A 24,573-nucleotide genomic window follows, 5' to 3' on the forward strand; every position below is an offset into this window, starting at 1 on the left:
TTTTACGGTGAAATTTGGTACATATTCATTTTTGATATTTCCGAACCAAGGGACATCACTTCTATGCCAATTCATTAACTTTTTTGAAGGTGGGAGGGTCCCTTTAATGTGCTAAATCCAGATATGATGGTAAGGTAGGTGTCTCCAAAATATTAAAAAAGAAACATACCATAAAATGGGGTGTTAAGGGACAGTGGGGTGTTAAGGGACAGCTGCATGGGAAAACAAGGGTGTGCGAGACGTCGGCGGAGGAGGAGCTCGAGTTTAGCTGCGATCTCTCGCGCGTTACTGAGGGTGTTCGAGTTTGGGTTCATTGGTTTCTATTTTCTGTTTCGTTTGCAAGGCAAGTTCTTTCTTTGAAGTAAGAGGTGATGCAGTGATGGATCGGAGGCGGCCCGTAAAGCGGGTGCGACCTGACGAGTTTTTCTTTGACGGAGGAGAGTCCAACAACACAGGGTCTTTCTTGAAGGTAAAGTTGTTATCTGATGTTTCATTTAAATCAAAGGGATGGCCTTGGGTTCAGCTCGGAATCAGAGGGATACTGGGACCTGATGATAGGTTGGCTAAAGCTAGCCTCTTGGCTGATGGTGGGCTGCTGATGAGGACAAAAAATGAGTCTCAGACTTCCAAGCTTCTGAAAGTTCAAATGTTTGCAGGTGAGGAGTGTCAGGTGATCAGGGATGAACGGCTCAACACCTCCCGGGGTATCGTGCGGGCCCACGACCTGATGGAACTGTCTGAGGAGGAAGTAGCTGGGTGGTTGAAAGAGTTTGGTGTCACAAAGGTCAAAAGGTTCACAAGGAAGGTCAATGGGCGCACTGAAAGGACAGCAACACTCCTTCTAACTTTTGATGCCCCCACCTGCCCTTCTAGGATTTCTTTGGACTATGTCACTTACAAAGTTGACCAGTACATCCCAAATCCAATGATGTGTTACAAATGTGGTAAATTTGGCCATTCTGAAACGACATGCAAGGATGATCGTGTGTGTCTTGTCTGTGGGGAACCGAGTCATGAGGGAGAGTGCACTCCAAAGTGCATCAACTGTGGCAAGAGTGGCCACTCCTGTCAGGATAGGAGGTGTGAGATATGGGTCAAAGAGAGGGCAATATGTAGAATGAAAGTAGAACAAGACATTTCCTTTGGGGAGGCGAGGAAAAAATTTGAGGAACAAGCACAGAAACAGAGTCCAAAATCATATTCTGAGGTCCTTAAGGTACCACAGAGCTCATCCCCACAGGAGGAGGAACTGAAAACCAGGGTGGGTAAGCTTGAAGATGCAGTGACAGAGCTGGTGGGTTTGCTCAAGCAGGTTCTGGGCAAACAATTGGATCCCAAAGGCACAGACAAGGAGACAGAGCCTGCCTGCATCACTGACAGCGGTGCACAGGGTGTAGAGAGTAGTGGTGAGATTTCATGCATAGAGACAGAGAGTGATTCTATGGAGGTTCAAAAACATGGTGATGTTGACTCAGATGAAAGACCAGTGACTGGCTTTGACAAGGAGATTGGGAAGTGGCAAACTGTGAGGAAGGGCAAGGGAAAGAAGGGAGGCAACATGCCTGTCCTTCCAGCACTGACTGGGGATGACGAGATTTCGCCGTCCCCCGAGCTGACTCGATTCACTCGAGCCCCAGGGCGAGGTGAACGTGGTCGGCTCAAACCAATGCAGCGGGCCCAAAGTGCTTCGCGACTTCCTTCGTCCAAACAGTGTTGGCAAAACAATTCCCATCCCCCCAACTCTTAGACAATACCCAGCAAAAGCATCATTTCTGTGTTTGTGGTTTTTTCTGGCAAATATCGAACAATTATTTCCAGTGATTACAGTTGCCTGCGTTTGTCGCAGGTTTTAGTCGGTACCCAGATTATGTATTATTTATTTCCTTATCCTGATTTGCATCTGGTGTCTGGTTTCAGTATCTCATGTGTTATATTTGATTTTGTGGTGGTCGTCGTCAGTCTGCCAGGCGATCCTTTTTTGGGTCGGTTTGGCGGCGGGGCTGATGAAACGGGCGTGTTCCGTCGGAGCCGGGATGGTTCGACCGGCGCCCGGGGCAGTGGGGCAGGTCACGTGACCCGATGTTATCGCGAGGTCGGCGGGCCGGCCCCGGGGCTAGGCGTGGGCCCGGTCCTGGGGCGCGGCGTGAGCCCGACCTCAGAGCCGAGAACGAGCGCAAAGGTGACCTTGACCGTGCTGGGTACTTTTCCGTCGAATAGTTAGTTAGAAACAGCGTTATGGTTAATAGTGTGAGGAGTTTTACCATCATGCAATGGAATGCTCGTGGAATGATTGGAAAATGGCCGGAGATTAAACCTGTGCTACTGGAAAAAGGCAAAGATGTGATTTGCATCCAAGAGTCACATTTTCTCCCTAATGATCCTTATGATTTCCGCCTTAATAATTACACTCTTTATAACGCATTTCCCAATACGGACAGGAGACAGGGAGGAGTCAGTATTTATGTTAACAATAAACATCCCCATTGTCAGATAAATCTGAATACTTGTCTACAAGCTGTTGCAATATCGGTCCCAACTGGCAGATGTCGGCTGTGTATTTGTTCGTTGTACCTTCCGCCGAACGAGCGTCTTTCGCAGCAGGTTCTCAGTGGTCTGGTGAGCCAGCTGCCACAACCTTTTATTATATGTACAGACGCTAACAGCCGACATTACATGTGGGGCGCAGATCGTTGTGACCAGAGAGGAGTCATATGGGAACGAGTTATTCGTCAACACGCACTGAATATTCTTAACGATGGCAGCCCGACACGGCTCGATGAATACTCTGGACTATGGTCCCATATTGATTTAACATTGAGCACGGGTAATATAGGTCAGTACCTGCAATGGTGTACCGACTCTGATCTATATTCCAGTGATCATTGCCCAATATACATAACATTTGATCTGCCTGGAACTGACACCTGTCGGAACACAGATTTCACGGGATGGAATACTAATAAGGCCAACTGGTCTGAATTTACTGAGAAGTGCGACTTACGATTTTGTGAAGGAATAGGAATGGAAAACTGCACAGCTATGACCGAAGCCTTACTGAGGGCTGCGGAGGATAGCGTACCTATGAAACGGAACAACTCAAAGTACACTTGTCCATGGTGGACTGAGGAATGTAAAGAGGCGATTCGTAGTCGGCGACGAGCACTCAACCGGTTTCGTCGTAGCCACCAAACTTTACACCTCATGGAATATAAAGCTTCTAAAGCAAGAGCAAGGCGAATTATTAGACAGGCAAAACGGGACTCTTGGGAGAAACTGCTACATATGTTCAAACATACCACCCCTATGCGACAACTATGGGACATAATACGGCGTTTTACAAAGAAGGAGCGCTACCAGCGGCCATTGCCCGTATTATGCATCAATGGCAATATGACAGACGATCCCAAAGAAGTCGCTGACGTGCTCGGGAATTTCTTCTCGGGGATGTCGGCGTCCATTAATTATAGAGCTGCCTTTAGGGAAAGAGAGAGTGTTTTGCTCGAACAGCTTCCATCGTTTGCGAGCGACAACGACGAGTGCTACAATGACATGTTTACTATTGACGAATTGAGATGGTCAGTTTCCCATTGTGGAAATACCTCTGTTGGGCCTGATAAGATTCACTACATGTTTTTCAAGCAACTTAATGATGAGCAATTGACACAGATCCTAAAGCTGATTAATTACATTTGGCTTTCAGAGCGTCTTCCCGACACTTGGAAACATTCCATTATGGTGCCGATCCTTAAACCCGGGAAGCCAAGTCACCAACCCGAATCTTACCGACCTATACAGCTTACATCATGCTTCAGTAAGGTCATGGAACGAATGGTTACCAGACGGCTGGCGTGGTTTATTGAAAACGGAGGAATGCTTTCAGCCATTCAATGCGGATTTCGGAAGGGACGGAGCACAGCTGATCATTTACTACGACTGGAGTCCAATGTTAGACAGGGCTTCTTTTACAACCGGTATACTTTAGCTGTATTCTTGGATTTTAAGAATGCGTATAATCTTATTTCGACGGCGGCCCTGCTGACCAAGATGCACGCACTTGGTTTCAGAGGGCGAATGATGCACTTCATTCGATCCTACCTTGATAACCGAACCTTTCAAGTCAGAAATGGCTGCCTCTCCGATACATTTGAACAGGACAATGGCTTGGTACAGGGTGGTGTAATTTCTCCGGTGTTGTTTAACATCATGATAAACGACATATTTGATGGAGTCCCCGGAAACCCAACATGTGCGCTGTACGCTGACGATTGTACCATGTGGGTGCAAGGAAGGAGAATTGCACAATTAGTTGACCGAATGCAGTTAGCTCTCGACCATGTTAGTTCATGGGCTGACAGATGGGGCTTTGTTTTTTCACCGCACAAATGCAATGCCATTATATTCAGACGATATATGAAAGCAAGGGAATTAGCCACTGTGCCCCGATTGAGACTTTACAACGAGCACTTGAGCTACTCCGAGGAGGTCAAGTTTCTCGGGGTTTTGCTCGACACGAGACTGAATTTGAGCAAACATATTAAATATGTGAAGGGAAAGGCAACTAAACGTATATCAATCCTAAGATGTTTGGCCGGAGGGAACTGTGGAGCGGATAGAACGATACTTTTGCGAATTTACAAATCAATGATACGGCCAATACTTGATTATGCATGCCAGATACTGGATGGTCCACGAAACAAAACAGTTGAGTCGCTTGATAGCATCCAGAATGCATGCGTGAGGATTGCTACGGGCGCGCTTAGAACCTCCCCCATACTACCTCTGATGGTGGAAGCAGACGTACCCCCTCTGAGATTAAGACGGTGCGATTTGACCTTACGGTACTGCTTGAGAGTGAAGAGTGACCCCAACCATCCATGTCTTGAATTGATATCACGCGGTGCATCGCTGCCTGCCATTGATAGTGATTATTTGAAGCGAATCGCAGGCTTCCCTGTGTATGAGAGGCTCTCGGCTATATGCGCTGAGACAAACTTTGATATGCCGAACGAATTGACGTCCTTATCTGGTACCATCCCGCCTTGGCACTTGCAGAAATGTGATCTGATTCGACTAACAAATGAGAGAAAAGCAAACTTATCTGATATTGAAGTGCAATGTCAGTTTAATGACCTCAGAGAGAGATATGCAACGTTCTCTTTCTGCTTTACTGATGGATCAAAGAACCATGATGGTGTTGGATGTGCGTATGTACTTGGAAACCGACGTGAAAGGTTTAAGCTGCCAAATAACTGCTCTGTATTTACGGCGGAAGCATTCGCTATACTACGGGCACTGTTATTTGTGGAGGAAAGTGGTATCATGAGATGTGTCATTTGCACGGACTCCCTGTCCGTGCTGACTGCTCTTCGTGGGCCGGTCACTTCCCATCCTACTATCATGAAGATTTTAGAGACCTGTCATCGATTGATTGCTTTGTCTGATCGCGAACTTGTTATTTTGTGGATCCCTGGACACTGCAGCATCACTGGGAACGAGCTAGCTGACCGTCAGGCCAGGGAGGCTATCTCGCTGGATCAAATAGTAGTCCTTGAAATGGGTCCCAAAGAGCACTATCCCGATATTGGGTTGTCTGTCCGTCGCCTGTTCAATCAGTGCTGGCAGCAGTATAACTCAAACACCAACTTGAAGTTGATAAAGGATGAAGTTGGATCATGGTCATCTTGTAAACGCGCCAGTCGCAGGGAGGAAATCTTGTTATGTCGCATGCGAATAGGACATACACGATTCACTCACGGACATATAATAGATAGAGACCCCAGGCCTGCATGTAACCGATGTTTGTGTCCCCAGTCAGTTAAACATATACTTGTGGAGTGCCCAGTGTATGCTACTCACCGACAATCGATTGTTCAGAAGTGCCTTCAATTGGATGTACCACTTACCCTGAAAACTCTTCTGGGTGATCAACACCCGGACATCACTGACGAGGTTTTCAGGTTCCTACGTGCTACCAATCTCTTCAAAAAGCTGTGACTGCGATGATCTGCGATGAACTAGCTGTGATTATTTGTGTTTGAAGCTATCATGTGCAATTATTGGATTATGTTAGTCTACCTGCCGATTGGCGAACCCCGTCGCGACTGATGCGGAGGGCATGGCCGTCGATCTGGCACATTGATGTGATCTCCTGCTTTTGTAATTTGTGTTGATTGTTTACTTTATCGTCTCTCTGGTGTTTTGTGTTATGTGCTGCGACTGCTCTGTGGACGTCCTCATGTGTGTAACAGTCGTGCATTGTGTGGGAATGATTGGATGAATGGAGATTGAATGTTGAATGAGAAGGATGCGGGAGTGGAGATGCATCGGTGTGAGAGATGGATGCAGTTAGTGGATGAATGAAGAGCAGCCTGTACTGGTTTGCTACTGTAGTTTCTTTTTCTAGATTTCTCTTGGATGTATACCTTCGTTAATCTTTTTTGTACCATCCGGTCCCTTCTTTTGTAGAAGTAGTCGCATAGTTCCGAAGTTGAGGCTCGTTATGATCGGTATGATCATGAGACATGAACCCTCCAACGCAAGTTGATAACTGAGTGAGGTACCAAGAGCAGACTCGTGCCTGAAGATCCTTTTGAACTGAATGGCTCGCTGGACAGATGCGAGGTCAAGAGCGTTATGATTGAATGACTCATAACCAGAAACCATCCTTTTTGTTTCTATTTTTAAGTTTTTAATCAGTTATATGTTAGAAACTAACCGTTACTAATATACTTCACCGGACATTTCCTGCCTGGACATATCCGAAGCCCGCGCATACATCCCCATGCCATCCCATGCTAAACCTATCATTTTCCTTCATCTGCTTAGTTTCCCTCTGCACAATCTGGCTGCAACCGATTGCAACATCTACTCGATCGAGACAAGAATGGCGCACTGATGACAACAACTACGGACGCTTGAGCCCAACGAGGCTATGCGCCCTAACCCAACAAGTACAAGTAAGTGCATGGGAAAAACTTTGAGTCATATTAACTTACTAATTTGAGAAGGTTCAATAAAAACTTCAGTGTGGTAGTTGACACTGTTTTGCTCTTGACCATAGGACAAAATGGTATGTTTTTTCATGCAAGTGATTTGGTTCAAAATGGATTTGAAAATCATGCTACATTTTCACAAAATTGAAACATCTCCAAAACTCTCTGTGTACCACATAAACTAGTGGGTGTACAGGGAAAATGAATGCATAGGTGTATTGTCACATGTATTGCACATGTTTCCTGAAAAACTTGTGCAAATCCACCCATTCATTCATCATCCTCTTCCTCTTCTCCGGATACATGCATATTTTGAGATGGATGTGGGGTGCTAAGGGACAGGGAAGAAAAATAAAAATTAATAGGGTAGCCTGGGGCAAGACGCCCCAGATAATTTATTTTGCTACATAACTTTTGTCCTACATCACCTGGAAGGCCAAATTTGTGCTCAATGCGTTCTTTGGACATTTTACTTTAAATTCCACCCTTCAAATTCATTCACTTATGATCGGACTCTCAGCTATGAAGTGATTTGTGAAGCAACTGCAAATGGGGCATTTTGCCCCAACCCCAGGGCAAAACGCCCCACGGCCTGGGGCAAGTAGCCCCATACTTAAGATTAAAGATTTAACATGGTAGTTGGCTAAATCTTATGTGAGAGGTCCGTTAGACCTCTGGAGGCACGGCACTGAAGTTAGCACCTTCCATGCTATCAGGTGTTCAGCTATGACACTATTGTATGAGCAGGTTTTTCACCTACCTCATCAGACCAAATAATAAATTATTGCAATGCAAATGTTAACAAAATACTTCCTTTGCCATCCAGTTGCTGAGAAAAATACACATAAAGGCATAGAAACTTACTGTTTGCCAGCTACCGAACATTAGGAAGTGGGTAGTACGAACAACACATGAGGCAAAACGCCCCATGGGGCTTTTTGCCCCGCGACCTACTGGGGCATTTTACCCCATCACGTAGTTCGGTCAGAAAACAACGCCTTGCACTCCAGCAAGACATAATTTAACACGAACCAACCCGGCATTATAAGCGTTAGATAATAGTTGTTCAAAATACATAAAAGTTGTTAACCTGATGTGGACCATAAAAGAACGCCATGATGCATAACCTGACAACAAAACATAAAAATCACTCCAAAAACACATTTTTGGCTATATCTCCCTAAGGAGTCATTACAATTTCTTTCCAGTCTGGTCATATAATGATCATATAGTGCACGTTTTATAGAAGAGAGAATATTTCCCCAGATCGTGGCCAGTTCCGAGAAACATCGGTGAGGCGTTTTACCTGGGCGGGGCGACTTGCCCCGGTCTACCCTATCTAAATATAATTTCATTAAGTTTTCTTTCAGTAGGCATGGAAAACACCAAATTCCACATAAAATGCTGGCAAGTTCATGCTTTTATCTCTAACACATCTTAAAGGAAATAGTTCACATTTTAACATGGGTTTTTAACTGGAATAGCAGTTCCGTAGCTTGGGCTGAGACGAGCATAAATCAGGAGCTTTTACAGCCCAACGATCACCCTAGGCAAAGATATTCTATTTCTCGTCCCGAAAAAGGTGCCTTGCGTTGAGGTTGTGTGCCTTGCATATATTCGCATCCAGTATGAAACGAGCATGGGTCCCGAAAATTCTTCAGAAACGCTCCAGTAACAAAAGAAAATTATTCAGAAAATTCTTCAGAGGCGCTCCAGTAACAAATGCATGAGCAGATCGCCCAAATGCCGGTGGCCGCGATAATTTCTCTAGCTTCTGAAGAATTTTCGGGACCCATGCTCTTTTCATACTGGATCGCGTGTGCCTTACAGAAACTGAAAAGTTCTTCCTATATCAAAAATATAGAAAATAATATTTTGTTATAAAAAGGTTTTATGTTCTTTGCTGATCATTTTGAACATAAAAAATCATAAATCCATTGCAAAAAATATAATTTCGTGAAAGTGAACTATTTCCTTTAAGTTATGTAACAAAACATCTCAACACTCTCTTTTACAATGATGGGTTAACCCTCGCCCGCACATGCCATTTTCCCATCCTAGAACGCACATGGGGGGGGGGGGGGTGGTTGCCACCCCCCCCGCGCCATTTCGTTCCTGTTGGAGATAGAGCTTAGCAGTAAAGACCAAAAAGATTCTTTGGGAAGAGACGAATCCAATGATACCCAGTTTTACCTTCTCAGGTCAGTCATTGACCTTCCAGGTCAGGTCAAACTAAAAAATGTTGCTGTTTTGGGTCACCGTTGGATATCAAGTGTGCTGCTTATCAAATACCGATGACGATGCTGTTTTCTGGTGCCAAGCCAGCTAGAACCTCTTTGTCACACTACCCGACCAGAATTTTGCTGCTGAGGTCATTTCAGGTCAAGTTAGGTCAAGGTCAATTATATGTGTTTGTATGTCTGTGTGTGTCTGTGTGTACCTATACTGATGTGTGCACCGATTGTTTTTGGGTCCATATTACATGAAATCATGATCTGAGAAGCTTTTACCAAAAATGCAGTCAAAAAACTTCAAAAAAAGTAAATTCAGCTTGCCTAAAACGCAATTATCTTAGGTGACCTAGGTTGACCTTGACCCTGACCTTGACCCCTGAACATCGTCGAACAACATGTTCCATGATAGGTAGGAGGTAAGACTGGCAAAAAAGGCCGAAATCAGGGTGTCAAAAGCTCATAAGGCCCATGGCAAACGCAAGATGTTGAGAATTGGCCATTTGGGTCATGACATGACCTGAAAAACAAGGTCATATCTCCGAAACCAAAAATCACAGAAACTTGAAATTTTCAGTGGACATCAAGAAAGGATAGAGGAGCAGCTATACGAAAAATCAGCCTTCTAGCTCTAAAAATGTTGAGTGCAGAGCAGAAAGACTACCTGGGGGGGGGGGGTGGCAACCACCCCCCCCCCATGTGCGGGCGAGGGTTAATGGAGACTGATGTAGGTATATGTGATGTCATCATGAAAAGGCTAAAACAAAGAGGGCAACATAATGACAAGTGACTAGCTTCAACATGGGTTTTTATTGATGACAGAAGATTACTTTTTGGTTATGTTTACCTTATAATTAGCACTTTTTCCACAAGCGTAAACTGCATTACACGTAATTGGCTAAAAAGGTCATTAGTGGTGAATGAACCTGACTTGCTTTGTGACAGAATATGCGAAACATTTCAAAAAATAAATTGTGTGCCCTTCCACACCCCAATTGTGTGCATTTGATGACCATTTCTTGGAATAATATAGGTGTCCCTTAACACCCCACATTGGGGTGCTAAGGGACAGTGATGAAAAATAATGAAAAATAATATGCAGGTATAAATCTTAAAAACTTTAATGTGGCAGGCATGTAAAGCACCAAATTCCACATAAAATGCTGACAATTTGATGCTTCTATCTCCAACCCTTCTTGAGTTATATAACAAAACACCTCAAAACTGTCCCTTAACACCCCGTTTTACGGTAACCAGACCTTACCTAACCTCAAACCTGACGCAATGATTTTGTCTAGGCATCCATGGGTAAGGAAGAAGCTTCAACAGTGGGAAATGGAAAGTACCATCATGTAGGTCGCCACGAGACAATTCTAATAGTATTTACCCAGTTTTAACCTTTGCCTCAGTGGGGGGGGGGGGGCATTTGTTACCACCCTGTCCAGTTTTTTGCGTGTGAATAAAAAACTGGTGCGAAGCGCCTCACCGCTTGGAGTAGCTTGTAGTTCATCATTTTTTGACAACATATGAAATTTTTGACCCCAGGTTGAGGTCATGTCAGCCTGCCAGGTCAGGAGGAACAATAAAAATATTTCAGAATCACAATGATTTGGACTACTTCTGACAACAAAGGTGTCTTTGGCTGCTAGCCTGCCCTCTAGAAAGGTCATCAGAGATCATTTGAGGCTACAAACAGTTTTTCATATAAAGCCAGGATCTAAATGCTAGGTATAGGAGCACCTCCATTATTTTCCTGCTGCATTCTTGTTGGCAAACCATGTCATTGTCATTATTGAGAGATGTTTTATGGGTATTAATTCCATAAGGAATATTCAATTATTGGTGGTGATAACTCTGCAACTTTGTATTTTTTTGCTACATAATTTCTCCGTTTTGTGCTTTCATCTAGTCAACTCAATGTGAACTGATGTTGGACCCCATTCCAGATCCATCAGTGTCTGAACTACTGCCGCTCATGCGGGCTGCATCAATGTCACCAAAAGGACCAAAGTGGTCTCTGGAGGGCTCCGCTGACAGCGACGGGGAATGGGGTCCGTCACAGAGTGTGAGGAAGTCTCAGAGGCCGAGGAGCTGCACTCCCATAGATAGTGGCTCTGAGAGCGACTTTCGGCCAGTTGTGAAGGAGGAGATAAAGATTGAAGTCACTTCACCAAGGGTAAGTGTTCAAATGCATGGTGCTCACTTCTCATTGGTTTTTAGCTGCGAGGTTAACCCGCGCCGTGCTGGTGGCCTGAACTTTCCGCCGAGTGATGGGGGGGGCGTTTTCACGCCCCCCCCCGTCTAACTCGGCTCCTGGGCCACGTAGCGACACGCGGTAAGCGGCAATCGAAAGAGCGTCAAAAATAAGGACGAAAACACTTCGGTCATTTTTTGGGTCAGGTCAAAGGTCAAAGGTCAGGTCACCAGAGGTCACCAAAGGTAAAATGTTGACTATTTCAACATTTTGGAAACTGCCAACGGCTATCTCGGGAACCGATAGAGCTACAGCGCCGCGGAAAAGCGCATTCGATAGCCCTTTTACAGACCTTTCTGAGTAATGTTCTCAGATTTGACCTCAGGTCAACGGTTTAGCCTCCAGAGGGCAAAAACTCCAAAAATAGCCGTTTTTACGAAAAACGTTTTTTCGTCAATAACTTTTGACTCATAAGCGCCATGACATTACTTTTGCCAGCATCGTGTTCCTCTCGTCGAGACGCGTCGAATGAACTATTTGTTGACCTTGAAAGGTCATTTTGAAAATTTGACCTCAGGTCAAGGTCATGACCTGACCGAAAAGGGTCATGTTGCATGTCAGTCGATCCGTATCGTCGAGCTGAACACATCTGACGTGTTTTCACCGCTCTAGCACGTCTCTATCAAAAGTTATAGCCAAAAAACTGCTGGCGACCGTTCATGACCTGAGATGACCTCAGGGGCACACAGAGGGGTCACAGGTGCATTTTTCCTATTCAGTGTGTCATGTTTACCTATGAACCGATGTTTGAGAGCGTTTTGAACGATATTCGTCCAAAAGAGGCGCATTTCAATTTTCTCCCATTGACTTATAATGGAGAGGTCGCAAAATTGACCTGACCTTAGGTCACAGATATCAAAAATCCGAAATATACATTTTATACATACTGTTACTCATATCAATCGCTGAAAGTTTCAAAGTGATCGTTCAGTCGGTGTAGCTATAGCGAGCCTTTGAACTTTTTCTGAGGTAAGGTCACTTGACGTGACCTGGTGACCTGACCTTGAACGGCCTAGGTCTGAAATTTTCACAACATGTGCGGAAATGATGTAGGAACACGTGTACCAAAAACGGCGGCGCTGCGCGCCGCCGTTTTTGAGATATTCGCGAAAAACCTGAGGGGGGGGGGCGTAAAAACGCCCCCCCCAGCACGGCGCCGGTTAATAAAAGAGGAATGACAGCGCATAATGTGTTCCAATTTGTATATCTGTGGAGGATAAACATCTCATGTTTCATTGAATATTGTTCGTCTGTTGATCCGGTCTAGGTTGAGCGGCCGTCGTCTCCCTCGGTGTCGGACGACGATCCTTTCTCGGACCTCGCTCTGCATTCTTTAGTGAAGGAGGAAAAGTACCGACCTCGATCACCGTCACCGTCTGAGGACTTCATCGGGTTCACTGAGGTGGACCGGGACAGGTTAGGGCATGATTCAGTGCTGTTGTTGAAATTTTAGTTGTTATTTGACATCGTAGACAATGATATATTATCCTTGATGAATTATAATAATATTTGCATTTGTCTGTTCTTTCAGTGCCTGTTTCATCTCCAATGCAAAAAGGAGTCTGTTACTTGGTTGTTCGTCTGCCATTCGAGACTCTACTGAAGGTAAGTTTATATATGTGAAGAGACTGTAAGCAATGGGTTTATCGTGATATCCTCGGTCTTACTTTTGTGCCCTTTTCAGAGAAAATGTAAGTTTTATTTTTATTTTTGGTTTCGTACTCTACAAAGTGATTGAATGGCATTATCGAACCATTCTTATGTTCAATCGCATGCACTCTATTGAACTGACGCGTTACCGAAATGCCACCGAATTATTGATAACCCTGTTGAATTTATTGCAGTTTTTGCTGATAGAGTGTTCATCAAGAGTCAACGTCTCGTCATTAACTACCGAGATGTGGACGGTCTCGATGATAGTAACATATGTGAGTATTCTCCCGATTTTAGTCAATTACAACTTTTCCTCATCAACGGACGAATGTACATAAGCACTCATATTGCAGACAAGTTAAACCGAATACAGGCGCATTGTTTCCGTCCAATGGAACCTTGAACGATTAAACCTTGGTCTGCTCTTCATCAAATCGCTAATAATTTTTTCGCCCTTCTTTCTGACAGTTTGTGACGTGTGCTGCCGCGATTGGGACGGTGAATGTCCCGTCCATGGACCGCTAAAGATCATACACGATACCAAGGTAAGGACTGGTCCATACTGGTCTGATTGGTATTCTTTACACATGACTCCTCTCACATTTAGACATTAAATAATATGACCAATTGTGCCTGATGCCCTAGTGACGGAACGACATGAGCTTCATGTAAAAATGATCTATTTCTTTCACATTTACGTAATCCTCTTAGAGTATCCTCTTAATAGAGTAAATCTTCATCCGCATGGATGAAGTATTTACTCTAATCCATGCTCATAGTTATATTATTGCTTTGCTACTGTCTTGTTAGCAGGTAATACTGTCATGGGTACGTGGTCAAGAACAGGTTCATGATCTATATCCACAAAACATACCCGTCTGATTTACAAACAGGCTTAAGATAATCTCAATGCGTGGATTGTATTGTCGACATTGCGCCCCACATGCGCTGGACATTCCAGGCACGACCCGGTATCGGAGATGTCGACAGGGACGTCAAGACTCTCCCGCCTTCTCTCAGCTCTGGTCCGTCGACAAATCCAGCGTCTGGCACCGGTAAGTTAATGAGGCAAGACAAATGGCGATACGTAACAACTGCTGCGGGACGTTCGATAGGCGTTATCACAAGTGTATGCGCGGCCATTGGGGCGACGTAAGAAAAGAAGAAACCAACTCGCCCCAAGAACTTTAAATTATCAGTTAGCATGCACCTTTTCCTTGATGTGTAGAGAATTTACCATTATTTATTACAGAAAATTGCATTTAAAATCTTCCATTTATGCTTTTTTCATCGTTTGCACAATATGTTCTTTAACTAAGCAAGAAACACTAATTAGAAATAGTTCCCGCATCATCAAGAACAATAGGGAAGGCTTGAGGTGAATAAAATAATTTAAACGGTTTTGTAATCTATGTGAAGGCACTTCTAAAATTGCCTGTAGAAATATTGAAGGCAAAAGTTCAACTTTTTCACAAGACGGATGTCTATAAAACCTATTTAACTTGTGACAACTCAGCCGGCATTTCGTCGCCTACAGCCCAGCTTTCCCTAGTGACCGATAGAGGCGCTGCTATCGATGTCCGCCCGTGCCGCCTAACGTTGATTTGATGCATCATTTGGTGATGGTTGCTTGTGTTGTATGATTTCATGTCCCATGTATCAGTACATGTTGTGTCCATTTAGTCGAGGTGAAGGTATGTATTTATTCGATTTCAGGAGTTTTAGCGGAGAAGGATCTTCCTGCGCGCCAAAGACTCGGTCCTTACGAGGGTATCTTGACCACCGAGCAGAGTCAGGCTCGAACCACCGGGTACAGATGGCAGGTCAGTTTTGTCATTTCTGTCGAATCTCCTCTGCTCTTCTTACAAATACATATTTTTGCTGGTTCATATATTGTATAAGAATATAGCGTCGGCCCCCATTGCTTTTACACTGTCACATGTCGCATCTCTTACTATGGAGTCATTTAGACGATTGAAAACTTTTAGAACACATTTCAAACTAATGTTAGAAACATAGAAAATTGACAATGTTTTCATTGCATACGTGACATTTTTGTTTTGGTCCCAGGATTGATGTGATATTTTTGTTTGGTTCCTTGAATTGATGAACTATGTTTTTGTTTGGTACCTCAGATCAAGAAGGGTGACCGGGTACATCACTCGGTGAATGCCGAAGACCCGAGCTGCAGCAACTGGCTCAGAAGGGTCAACTGTGCCCGCTCCGAGGAAGAACAAAACCTAGTGGCCTTCCAGTACCGGGGCCAGGTATACTTCAGGTGCGTTGTAGTCTTGGAATCCACGGATCTATTCTTCCTAACTGCGTTACGTATTTTATGCGCGGTTCGTCCTGTGGCCCATATTTTTCTTTAATGGATTCGTCGAAGTTATTAATGACTGTGTAAGTGTTGTGACTACACCAATCAAGCTTTCATCAATAATGCTATATTTATCTCCCTATGCAGGACGTCAAAGCCCGTTCCGCGGGGCTCTGAGCTGCTGGTGTACTACGGAGACGACTCGGCCCGGGAACTGACCGTCCACTCGGAGACGTCTGAGAAATCTGTGACTTCCTCTCCGGCCGGACCTTCATCTTCAGGTCAGTTCATCGTTTGCGGCTCCGAGAGCTATGGTGTCCATCGAAGTGACGCTGGTAATGCCATTTACCCTTCTGCCGACAGTAGACTGTTTTTTGCCCGGTTCGTTGAGAAGTTCTGCTACTTTGACGTATGCAGGCACGACGTTTATATGCCAACTTACATCGGCTCGGTTCGTAACTTGAACTGGCATTTCGGCTTGCGACCTAACCAGGTTAGGTCGTTCTATGCTAAAGCAGGTCGCATAATGCGACCTGCTTTAGCATGGAACGTTTTTTTAATGGCCTTTCTTCTTTCTGTGTATTCTTCAGGCATCAGTGGCTCGGTCCAATATCCCCAATGCGGCTTCAGATGTTTGGGAAAACATTGTCTGGACGGACACGTGAAGAGAAGTCACGGCCATATGGGCAGGAACGGCAGATTGAAGTGCGAGTGGTGTCAATACTCGACCGACAGGTCCGACTGTATGAAAAACCACCGCAGAACTCATACAGGGGAACGGCCATACGGCTGCTCCATTTGCAAGGCACGGTTCTCTAGGCGGTCAGGTCTCACCAATCACATGCGGACCCACACTGGGGAGCGGCCATACGGCTGCTCTATCTGCACGGCCCGGTTCACTGAACGGTCCACCCTCACCAGACACGTGCGAACCCACACTGGGGAGCGGCCATACGGCTGCTCTATCTGTACGGCACGGTACACCAAACCGTCCGCCCTCACTATACACATGCGGACTCACACTGGGGAGCGGCCGTATGGCTGCTCCATCTGCACTGCACGGTTCTCTGTTCGAGCAAGCCTAAACAACCACATGCGGATTCACACTAGGGAGCGGCCATACGGCTGCTCCATCTGCAAGGAACGGTTCACTGAACGGTCAAATCTCACCAGACACATGCGGACCCACACTGGGGAGCGGCCGCACGGATGTTCACATTGCCAGGCTCGGTTCGCTAGGCGGGGAGATCTCAACAAACACTTACGTACCCACACGGGGGAGCGGCCTTACGGTTGCTCCGTTTGCACAGCACGCTTTGCTTAACAGCCAACCCTTACGACACATATGCGGACCCACACTGGAGAGCGACCTTTCGGTTGCTCCATCTGCAAGGCACGGTTCACTCGACGGTCACACCTCGATACGCACATTCGAACCCACACTGGGGAGAGGCCGTACGGCTGTTCACATTGCCAGGCCCAGTTCAATGAACGGGGAAGTCTCAGCAAACACATGCGTACCCACAGTCACACGAAGGAGCGGCCGTAAGGCTGCTCAGTGCTCAACTTGCCGGGCTTTGTTCGCTCAACGGGGAAGTTTCATGAAACAAATGCCTACCCACCCGAGGCACAGTGGGGATTTTTCCGATCTAGCGCCTATTAATTCAAAAAAATATTTTTTGGATTTTTGTTTATTTTTTTTTGTGTCAGTAGGGCTAAAAAATGTCTGAATTTTTCATATATGGCATTGTTTTATCTGTATGTCCACAGCAAAACTTGGAAAAATGCGCCCAAATTTCACACTCATGCGTTATTACTCAATGGGCTCAGCAAGGCCCGAAAGTATAGCTCAATTTCATTGTCCTGTCCTGTTGGTTTTAATCTTGCGAGGTCTTAAATTTGCATATCGTCTGAAAGGCACCTTTATTAGGAATGGAATGGCAAACAGAAAGTATGCCACAACATTACTAAGGTCACAAAAATGCCCTTTACCAAAAACCCTTACAGACACCATATTGAAGGAATGGTATTCTAAATAAATGTAGGAAATCAACAATGTTCTCCACACTTTTCCACTCCGAAATATATCCTATCGAATTCGCCACTTTCTTCTGCACAAGACAACGCCTAGTTTGGCTGCCGAAACTTGCCTGAACACGGAATATTCACATTAGAGTATCTTAACACCCCACTCGAGGAGCGCTAGGGCAAACAGCACGATATAGGTATGTTCCGGACATAGGCGAATAATTTTACTTCGTGATTTATATGATGCATATTTTCTGAGACACATTCATTAGGAATAGGATGACAAGCGTAAATTATACATACCGTAACCTTATTAACCATCGCACTTGTGGGGAGGGGGAGGGGGAAGGGGTCGGATAAAACCCCATGGTTTTCCGCAAATTACTCGCGCAAAAAGCGGCCGATCGCGCCGAAACTTTCGGTACCCTCGAGATCATCAATTTTACATCTAACCTAAAAATTTCATGACTCTGACCCAACTGACCTTTGACCTGTGGCATATTTCTCGAGACCATGTTTGGCCGGAATCGCGATTCGGCGTATGCCAGCTCACATTATCCGCGGTTTCCAGTCTTTTTGTGGTTTTAAACGTTCAAATATGTGAAATGATGTTGGTGCCATGCATAATGGTGGGTGTCAAGGTAACGTGAAGGTCAAGTCAAGGTCATTGACCTTTTGATGACCTTGGTTCACTTTTTCGAGTTTTACTTGTTTCTAGGGTAGTTTTTGGTGCTGATTTCGATTTTAGCAGCCATTTGAATATTTACGAAGTAGTTCTAGTGCCTTCGTTCCATGTTACGAAGCTATCAGTAGTAGGTGACACTTCTATGGATGGCCGGCAGGACGCCTACTAATTGATCTAACCTGACCTGACCCGACCTGGCCTAAATGCATAAAGACATCGTCTGTGATCAAAACTAAAATGAAATTCGTGATCAGCACCCCAAAATACCCCGTAACACCCTAACTTTGCGAAGTTTCAAGAGGTCTCGATTTCCCAACTTTAGTTGGGTCATTAAACTGACTTGGAAAGTCAGCTTATGACCTTGGACTTTGAAATTGGATATAGTCGGCCTAATTTCGTCATAGGCAGCACGCTTGGCTTTTCCGCGAAGCTCTAGCTTGATCAGGGGCCAAACGGCTGAGCGGGGGGTCCAATTGAACCCCCTATACTATGTTGATTATGCGCATTTACAGGTAAAATTCTCACCAGGACACACCAGCCAACATCTGTGCACAATCTGGCTACAATTCTACCTATGGTTTGCCCTCTACGAATAAACACGTGCTAGATCGGAAAAATCCCCACTGTGCGAGGGAGCGGCCATATGGCTGCTCAACCTGCACGGCACGGTTCGCTTCGCTTCGCTGTCAAACCTAACCAAACAGATGCGTAGGTGCTCACACTGGGAAGAGGCCGTTTGGTTGCTCTGTCTGCGTTGGACGGTTCACTGCTCGATCCAGCCTCACCATACACATGGGGACCCACACAGGGGGAGCGGCCGTACGGCTGCTCCATCTGCACGGCACGGTTCGCGAGACCGGCAGTCCTCAACAGACACATGCGTACCCACACTGGGGGAGCGGCCGTACGGCTGCTCCATCTGCACGGCACGGTTCACGAGACCGGCAGTCCTCAACAGACACATGGGGACCCACACGGGGGAGCGGCCGTGCGGCTGCTCCATCTGCACGGCACGGTTCGCGACACCGGCAGTCCTCAACAGACACATGCGTACCCACACTGGGGGAGCGGCCGTACGGCTGCTCCATCTGCACGGCACGGTTCACGAGACCGGCAGTCCTCAACAGACACATGGGGACCCACACGGGGGAGCGGCCGTACGGCTGCTCCATCTGCACGGCACGGTTCACGAGACCGGCAGTCCTCAACAGACACATGGGGACCCACACGGGGGAGCGGCCGTGCGGCTGCTCCATCTGCACGGCACGGTTCGCGACACCGGCAGTCCTCAACAGACACATGGGGACCCACACGGGGGAGCGGCCGTACGGCTGCTCCATCTGCACGGCACGGTTCGCGAGACCGGCAGTCCTCAACAGACACATGGGGACCCACACTGGGGGAGCGGCCGTACGGCTGCTCCATCTGCACTGCACGGTTCACTCAACCGTCACGCCTCACTAAACACATGGGGACCCACACGGGGGAGCAGCTGTATGGCTGCTGTTTCTGCAAGGCACGATTCATTGTTCAATCAAGTCTCATCAGACACATGCGGACCGACGAGAAGAGCGGTCCGCATGCGTCCGCGGTCCGCAATTTTAAAACATTAGGTATACTAAACCCTCTATAAAACTACGTGCATAAAGTTGCATTATATTCACATTCAGATTCGCGTGCACATTCGCGGACCCCTCGGATTTGGCTCAAAATTGCACAGCTCATAGATTTTGAGCTCCTGATTGCGAAAATCATGTTTTTATTTCACGCCGTCGAGTGGTTCTCAAAATATTCAAATTTGTATTACTGCTAACATATTCTGGACCGTAACCCTTATTGGAAAAATCGGACCCCTCCAAATTTTTCAAAAATTCCTGAGTTGATGTAAACATAAGCGCTGATCCCAAAAAACTTATTTGTACTTAACGCCGTCCCATAGTTGTCTCAGGATGAGCATCTAAAGTTCAAGGTCGTTCAAGGTCATGTACCTTTTCTCACCTTTTGGCGCTATTTGACACGTGACAGCTTTATATTTATGATGGACATTCGCCCTACCTCCTATTAAAACAATATACTGAAATCCCAGGGGCGTTGCTGTACCAAAATGTAAAAAAAAGCGTCAAAACCTCTTTCATACAGCTAATAGTTAAATACAAGGGATATTCGAATTTGCCACACATAAAGCAAATTTGTCGGACATGGTCGGACCCCTCCGATATCGTTCAAAATCTCAGGAATGATGCTCCTTGACCTGAACATGAAAATGGTACTCCCTTTGAACGCCGTCAAGAACTTTTCCAGATATACGCATCCATGTACATTCAAATTGCATAAGTTTTGCATATGGACGTTCGGCGGACCCCTCCGATTTCGTTGAAAATCTCAGGAATGATGCTCCTTGACCTCCTGAACATGAAAATGGTACTCCCTTTGAACGCCGTCAAGAACTTTTCCAGATATACGCATCCATGTACATTCAAATTGCATAGGTGTTGCATATGCACGTTCGGCGGACCCCTCCGATTCCGTTCAAAATCTCAGGAATGATGCTCCTTGACCTCCTGAACATGAAAATGGCACTCCCTTTGAACGCCGTCAAGAACTTTTCCAGATATACGCATCCATGCACATTCAAATTGCATAGGTGTTGCATATGCACGTTCGGCGGACCCCTCCGATTTCGTTCAAAATCTCAGGAATGATGCTCCTTGACCTCCTGAACATGAAAATAGTACTCCCTTTTAACGCCGTCAAGAACTTTTCCAGATATGCGCATCAATGCACATTCAAATTGCATAGGTGTTGCATATGCACGTTCGGCGGACCCCTCCGATTTCGCTCAAAATCTTAGGAATGATGCTCCTTGACCTCCTGAACATGAAAATGGTACTCCCTTTGAACGCCGTCAAGAACTTTTCCAGATATACGCATCCATGCACATTCAAATTGCTAGGTGTTGCATATGCACGTTCGGCGGACCCCTCCGATTTCGTTCAAAATCTCAGGAATAATGCTCCTTGACCTCCTGAACATGAAAATAGTACTCCCTTTGAACGCCGTCAAGAACTTTTCCAGATATGCGCATCAATGCACATTCAAATTGCATAGGTGTTGCATATGCACGTTCGGCGGACCCCTCCGATTTCGCTCAAAATATCAGGAATGATGCTCCTTGACCTCCTGAACATGAAAATGGTACTCCCCTTGAACGCCGTCAAGAACTTTTCTAGATATGCGCATCAATGCACATTCAAATTGCATAGGTGTTGCATATGCACGTTCGGCGGACCCCTCCGATTTCGCTCAAAATATCAGGAATGATGCTCCTTGACCTCCTGAACATGAAAATGGTACTCCCTTTGAACGCCGTCAAGAACTTTTCCAGATATACGCATCCATGCACATTCAAATTGCATAGGTGTTGCATATGCACGTTCGGCGGACCCCTCCGATTTCGTTCAAAATCTCAGGAATGATGCTCCTTGACCTCCTGAACATGAAAATAGTACTCCCTTTGAACGCCGTCAAGAACTTTTCGTGATATACGCATCCATGCACATTCAAATTGCATAGGTGATGCATATGCACGTTCGGCGGACCCCTCCGATTTCGTTCAAAATCTCAGGAATGATGCTCCTTGATCTCCTGAACATGAAAATGGTACTCCCTTTGAACGCCGTCAAGAACTTTTCCAGATATGCGCATCAATGCACATTAAAATTGCATAGGTGTTGCATATGCACGTTCGGCGGACCCCTCCGATTTCGTTCAAAATCTCAGGAATGATGCTCCTTGACCTCCTGAACATGAAAATGGTACTCCCTTTGAACGTCGTCAAGAACTTTTCCAGATATACGCATCCATGCAGATGCACATTCAAATTGCATAGGTGTTGCATATGCACGTTCGGTGGACCCCTCCGATTTCGTTCAAAATCTCAGGAATGATGGTTCTTGACCTACTGAACATAAAAATGGCACTCCCTTTGAACGCCGTCAAGAACTTTTCCAGATATACGCATCCATGCACATTCAAATTGCATAGGTGATGCATATGCACGTTCGGCGGACCCCTCCGATTTCGTTCAAAATCTCAGGAATGATGCTCCTTGATCTCCTGAACATGAAACTAGTACTCCCTTTGAACGCCGTCAAGAACTTTTCTAGTTATACGCATCCAAATTGCAATTTGAATGTGCATGAATACGTATATCTGGAAAAGTTCTTGACGGCGTTGAAAGGGAGTACCATTTTCATGTTCAAGAGGTCAAGGAGCATCATTCCTGAGATTTTGAACGAAATCGGAGGGGTCCGCCGAACGTCCATATGCAACACCTATGCAATTTGTATGTGCATGGATGCGTATATCTGGAAAAGTTCTTGACGGCGTTCAAAGGGAGTACCATTTTCATGTTCAAGAGGTCAAGGAGCATCATTCCTGAGATTTTGAACGAAATCGGAGGGGTCTGCCGAACGTGCATATGCATCACCTATGCAATTTGAATGTGCATGGATGCGTAATATCTGGAAAAGTTCTTGACGGCGTTCAAAGGGAGTGCCATTTTCATGTTGAGGAGGTCAAGGAGCATCATTCCTGAGATTTTGAACGAAATCGGAGGGGTCCGCCGAACGTGCATATGCAATACCTAATACCTATGCAATTTAAATGTGCATGGATGCGTATATCTGGAAAAGTTCTTGACGGCGTTCAAAGGGAGTACCATTTTCATGTTCAGGAGGTCAAGGAGCATCATTCCTGAGATTTTGAACGATATCGGAGGGGTCCGACCATGTCCGACAAATTTGCTTTATGTGTGGCAAATTCGAATATCCCTTGTATTTAACTGTTAGCTGTATGAAAGAGGTTTTGACGCTTTTTTTACATTTTGGTACAGCAACGCCCCTTGGATTTCAGTATATTGTTTTTGTAGGAGGTAGTGCGAATGTCCATCATAAATATAAAGCTGTCACGTGTCAAATAGCGCCAAAAGGTGAGAAAAGGTACATGACCTTGAACGACCTTGAACTTTAGATGCTCATCCTGAGAAAACTATGGGACGGCGTTCAGTACAAATCAGTTTTTTGGGATCAGCGCTTATGTTTACATCAACTCAGGAGTTTTTGAAAAATTTGGAGGGGTCCGATTTTTCTAATAAGGGTTACGGTCCAGAATATGTTAGCAGTAATAGAAATGTGAATATTTTGAGAACCACTTGACGGCGTGAAATAAAAACATGATTTTCGGAATCAGGAGCTCAAAATCTATAAGCTGTGCAATTTTGAGCCAAATCTGAGGGGTCCGTGAATGTGCACGCGAATCTGAATGTGAATATAATGCAACTTTATGCACGTTATAAAACTGTGGTGGTATGTGCTGCTTTGCGCGCAACATCTGCCGCACTGTTAAGATACCATCTTTCTTACCAACAGACAGACCGTGCTCTTCTTCAGTCCTTTGCGTTGAAGCTATGCTGCTCTGATGTATGTTGGCTTGACGTTTAATTACCGCGTTACCAAGCTACGTGGGTTTGGTTCGTTGGACTCGCATTTCGTGGGGAATAGAAATCGGTCCTGTTATAGGTCCACTATGTCGATTCGATTGTTTCAGAAAAAAAACTTCTACCACATCGTTCAGTAGCCTTTATTTGGACCTTTATCCGTCGCCGGGCCGGGGGGATGGGGTGGTCGCCTCCCCCGTCCTCCTTTTCGCAGACATCTAAAAAGCGGCTGTCGGAGAGGCCAGTGTCAGCCAATCAGCGTGCAGCTGTTTTTTTAAAGAACGCAATATGATTGGTGAACGCGTAATATCCTCCGCCACCATATTTAGTTCCAACGGAAGATAGAATATAATTCTTCGTATATCTGTTATAAGTTAAAAATCATAAACATGTTTTTTAATCGGCATCATTTTTGTCATAAAATTATCATTTAACTGTAGCAAGAAAAAATTATATAGGTATTTGGGAGTGGTATATATCCTTAAAAGGACTGCTGAGGGGAACGATTATACCTTTTAAAATGGTTTTGAATAGTTGACGGCCGATGGGTAGGGAAGATTGGGGCAGATAGTGTCACGGGGCACATCCTGTCAGCAGGGTTTTCTCGAAATTTATCGAGCGCATTTATGTTGTTGAAGTTAAAAGGTTTGTTTTTGCTTGACAAAGTCCGGTACTATCAATTCAACAACGTGCTGGTGACCAGGCTGTAGTCACTGGCATACCTGTAACGTGTTCGTTTTTCGTGATGTCATCGTGTGAATTTGCCTTTTTTATGAGGTACCCAATCTCTTTAATTACTTAATTGTTTTGGGATATTGCTTAATATTCAGGATCAGTCTAACGAAACAAGATTTCAATGTCTAAAACTATCAAATAGATGTAATTTTTTACTCCTTAAGAAGTTTGCACCATGACG

The 24,573-nt window shown here is 45.3% G+C and overlaps 2 protein-coding genes and 1 long non-coding RNA gene across 5 annotated transcripts in view; all 3 read left to right on the forward strand.

Moving 5' to 3' along the window:
* Nucleotides 1–24,573, forward strand: part of LOC122370584 (zinc finger protein 271-like) — a 58,856-nt gene that overhangs the window by 594 nt on the left and 33,689 nt on the right. For 2 of the 3 annotated variants that reach the window (XM_043346288.1, XM_043346285.1), the window contains exons 2-10: nt 11,170–11,399; nt 12,745–12,893; nt 13,009–13,082; nt 13,322–13,405; nt 13,599–13,675; nt 14,092–14,185; nt 14,847–14,953; nt 15,266–15,408; nt 15,595–15,728. In XM_043346288.1, coding sequence (XP_043202223.1) covers nt 11,170–11,399; nt 12,745–12,893; nt 13,009–13,082; nt 13,322–13,405; nt 13,599–13,675; nt 14,092–14,185; nt 14,847–14,953; nt 15,266–15,408; nt 15,595–15,728 — 1,092 coding nt within the window. Of the gene's footprint in view, nt 1–10,521; nt 10,576–11,169; nt 11,400–12,744; nt 12,894–13,008; nt 13,083–13,321; nt 13,406–13,598; nt 13,676–14,091; nt 14,186–14,846; nt 14,954–15,265; nt 15,409–15,594; nt 15,729–24,573 lie in introns of all 3 variants that reach the window. The other variant, XM_043346286.1, reaches the window with a different exon arrangement.
* Nucleotides 288–6,958, forward strand: LOC122370588. Its single transcript, XR_006254576.1, has 2 exons — nt 288–469; nt 6,466–6,958. It is a non-coding gene; the product is annotated as an uncharacterized LOC122370588 (long non-coding RNA).
* LOC122370587 (zinc finger protein 574-like) lies at nt 17,023–19,777 on the forward strand. The gene is made up of 2 exons (XM_043346294.1): nt 17,023–17,074; nt 18,793–19,777. The coding sequence occupies exon 2, from the start codon at nt 18,865–18,867 to the stop codon at nt 19,771–19,773; it is 909 nt and encodes a 302-aa protein (XP_043202229.1). The 5' UTR covers nt 17,023–17,074; nt 18,793–18,864; the 3' UTR covers nt 19,774–19,777.

The sequence above is a fragment of the Amphibalanus amphitrite genome, unplaced genomic scaffold, assembly GCF_019059575.1.
Source record: "Amphibalanus amphitrite isolate SeventyFive unplaced genomic scaffold, NRLGWU_Aamphi_draft 001147F_arrow, whole genome shotgun sequence".
In the NCBI taxonomy this organism is placed as follows: Eukaryota; Metazoa; Arthropoda; class Thecostraca; order Balanomorpha; family Balanidae; genus Amphibalanus; species Amphibalanus amphitrite.

Coding starts and splice junctions, on each gene's coding strand:
- LOC122370587 (XM_043346294.1), top strand. CDS start 18,865: ATGCGTAGGTGCTCACACTGGGAAGAGGCCGTTTGGTTGCTCTGTCTG.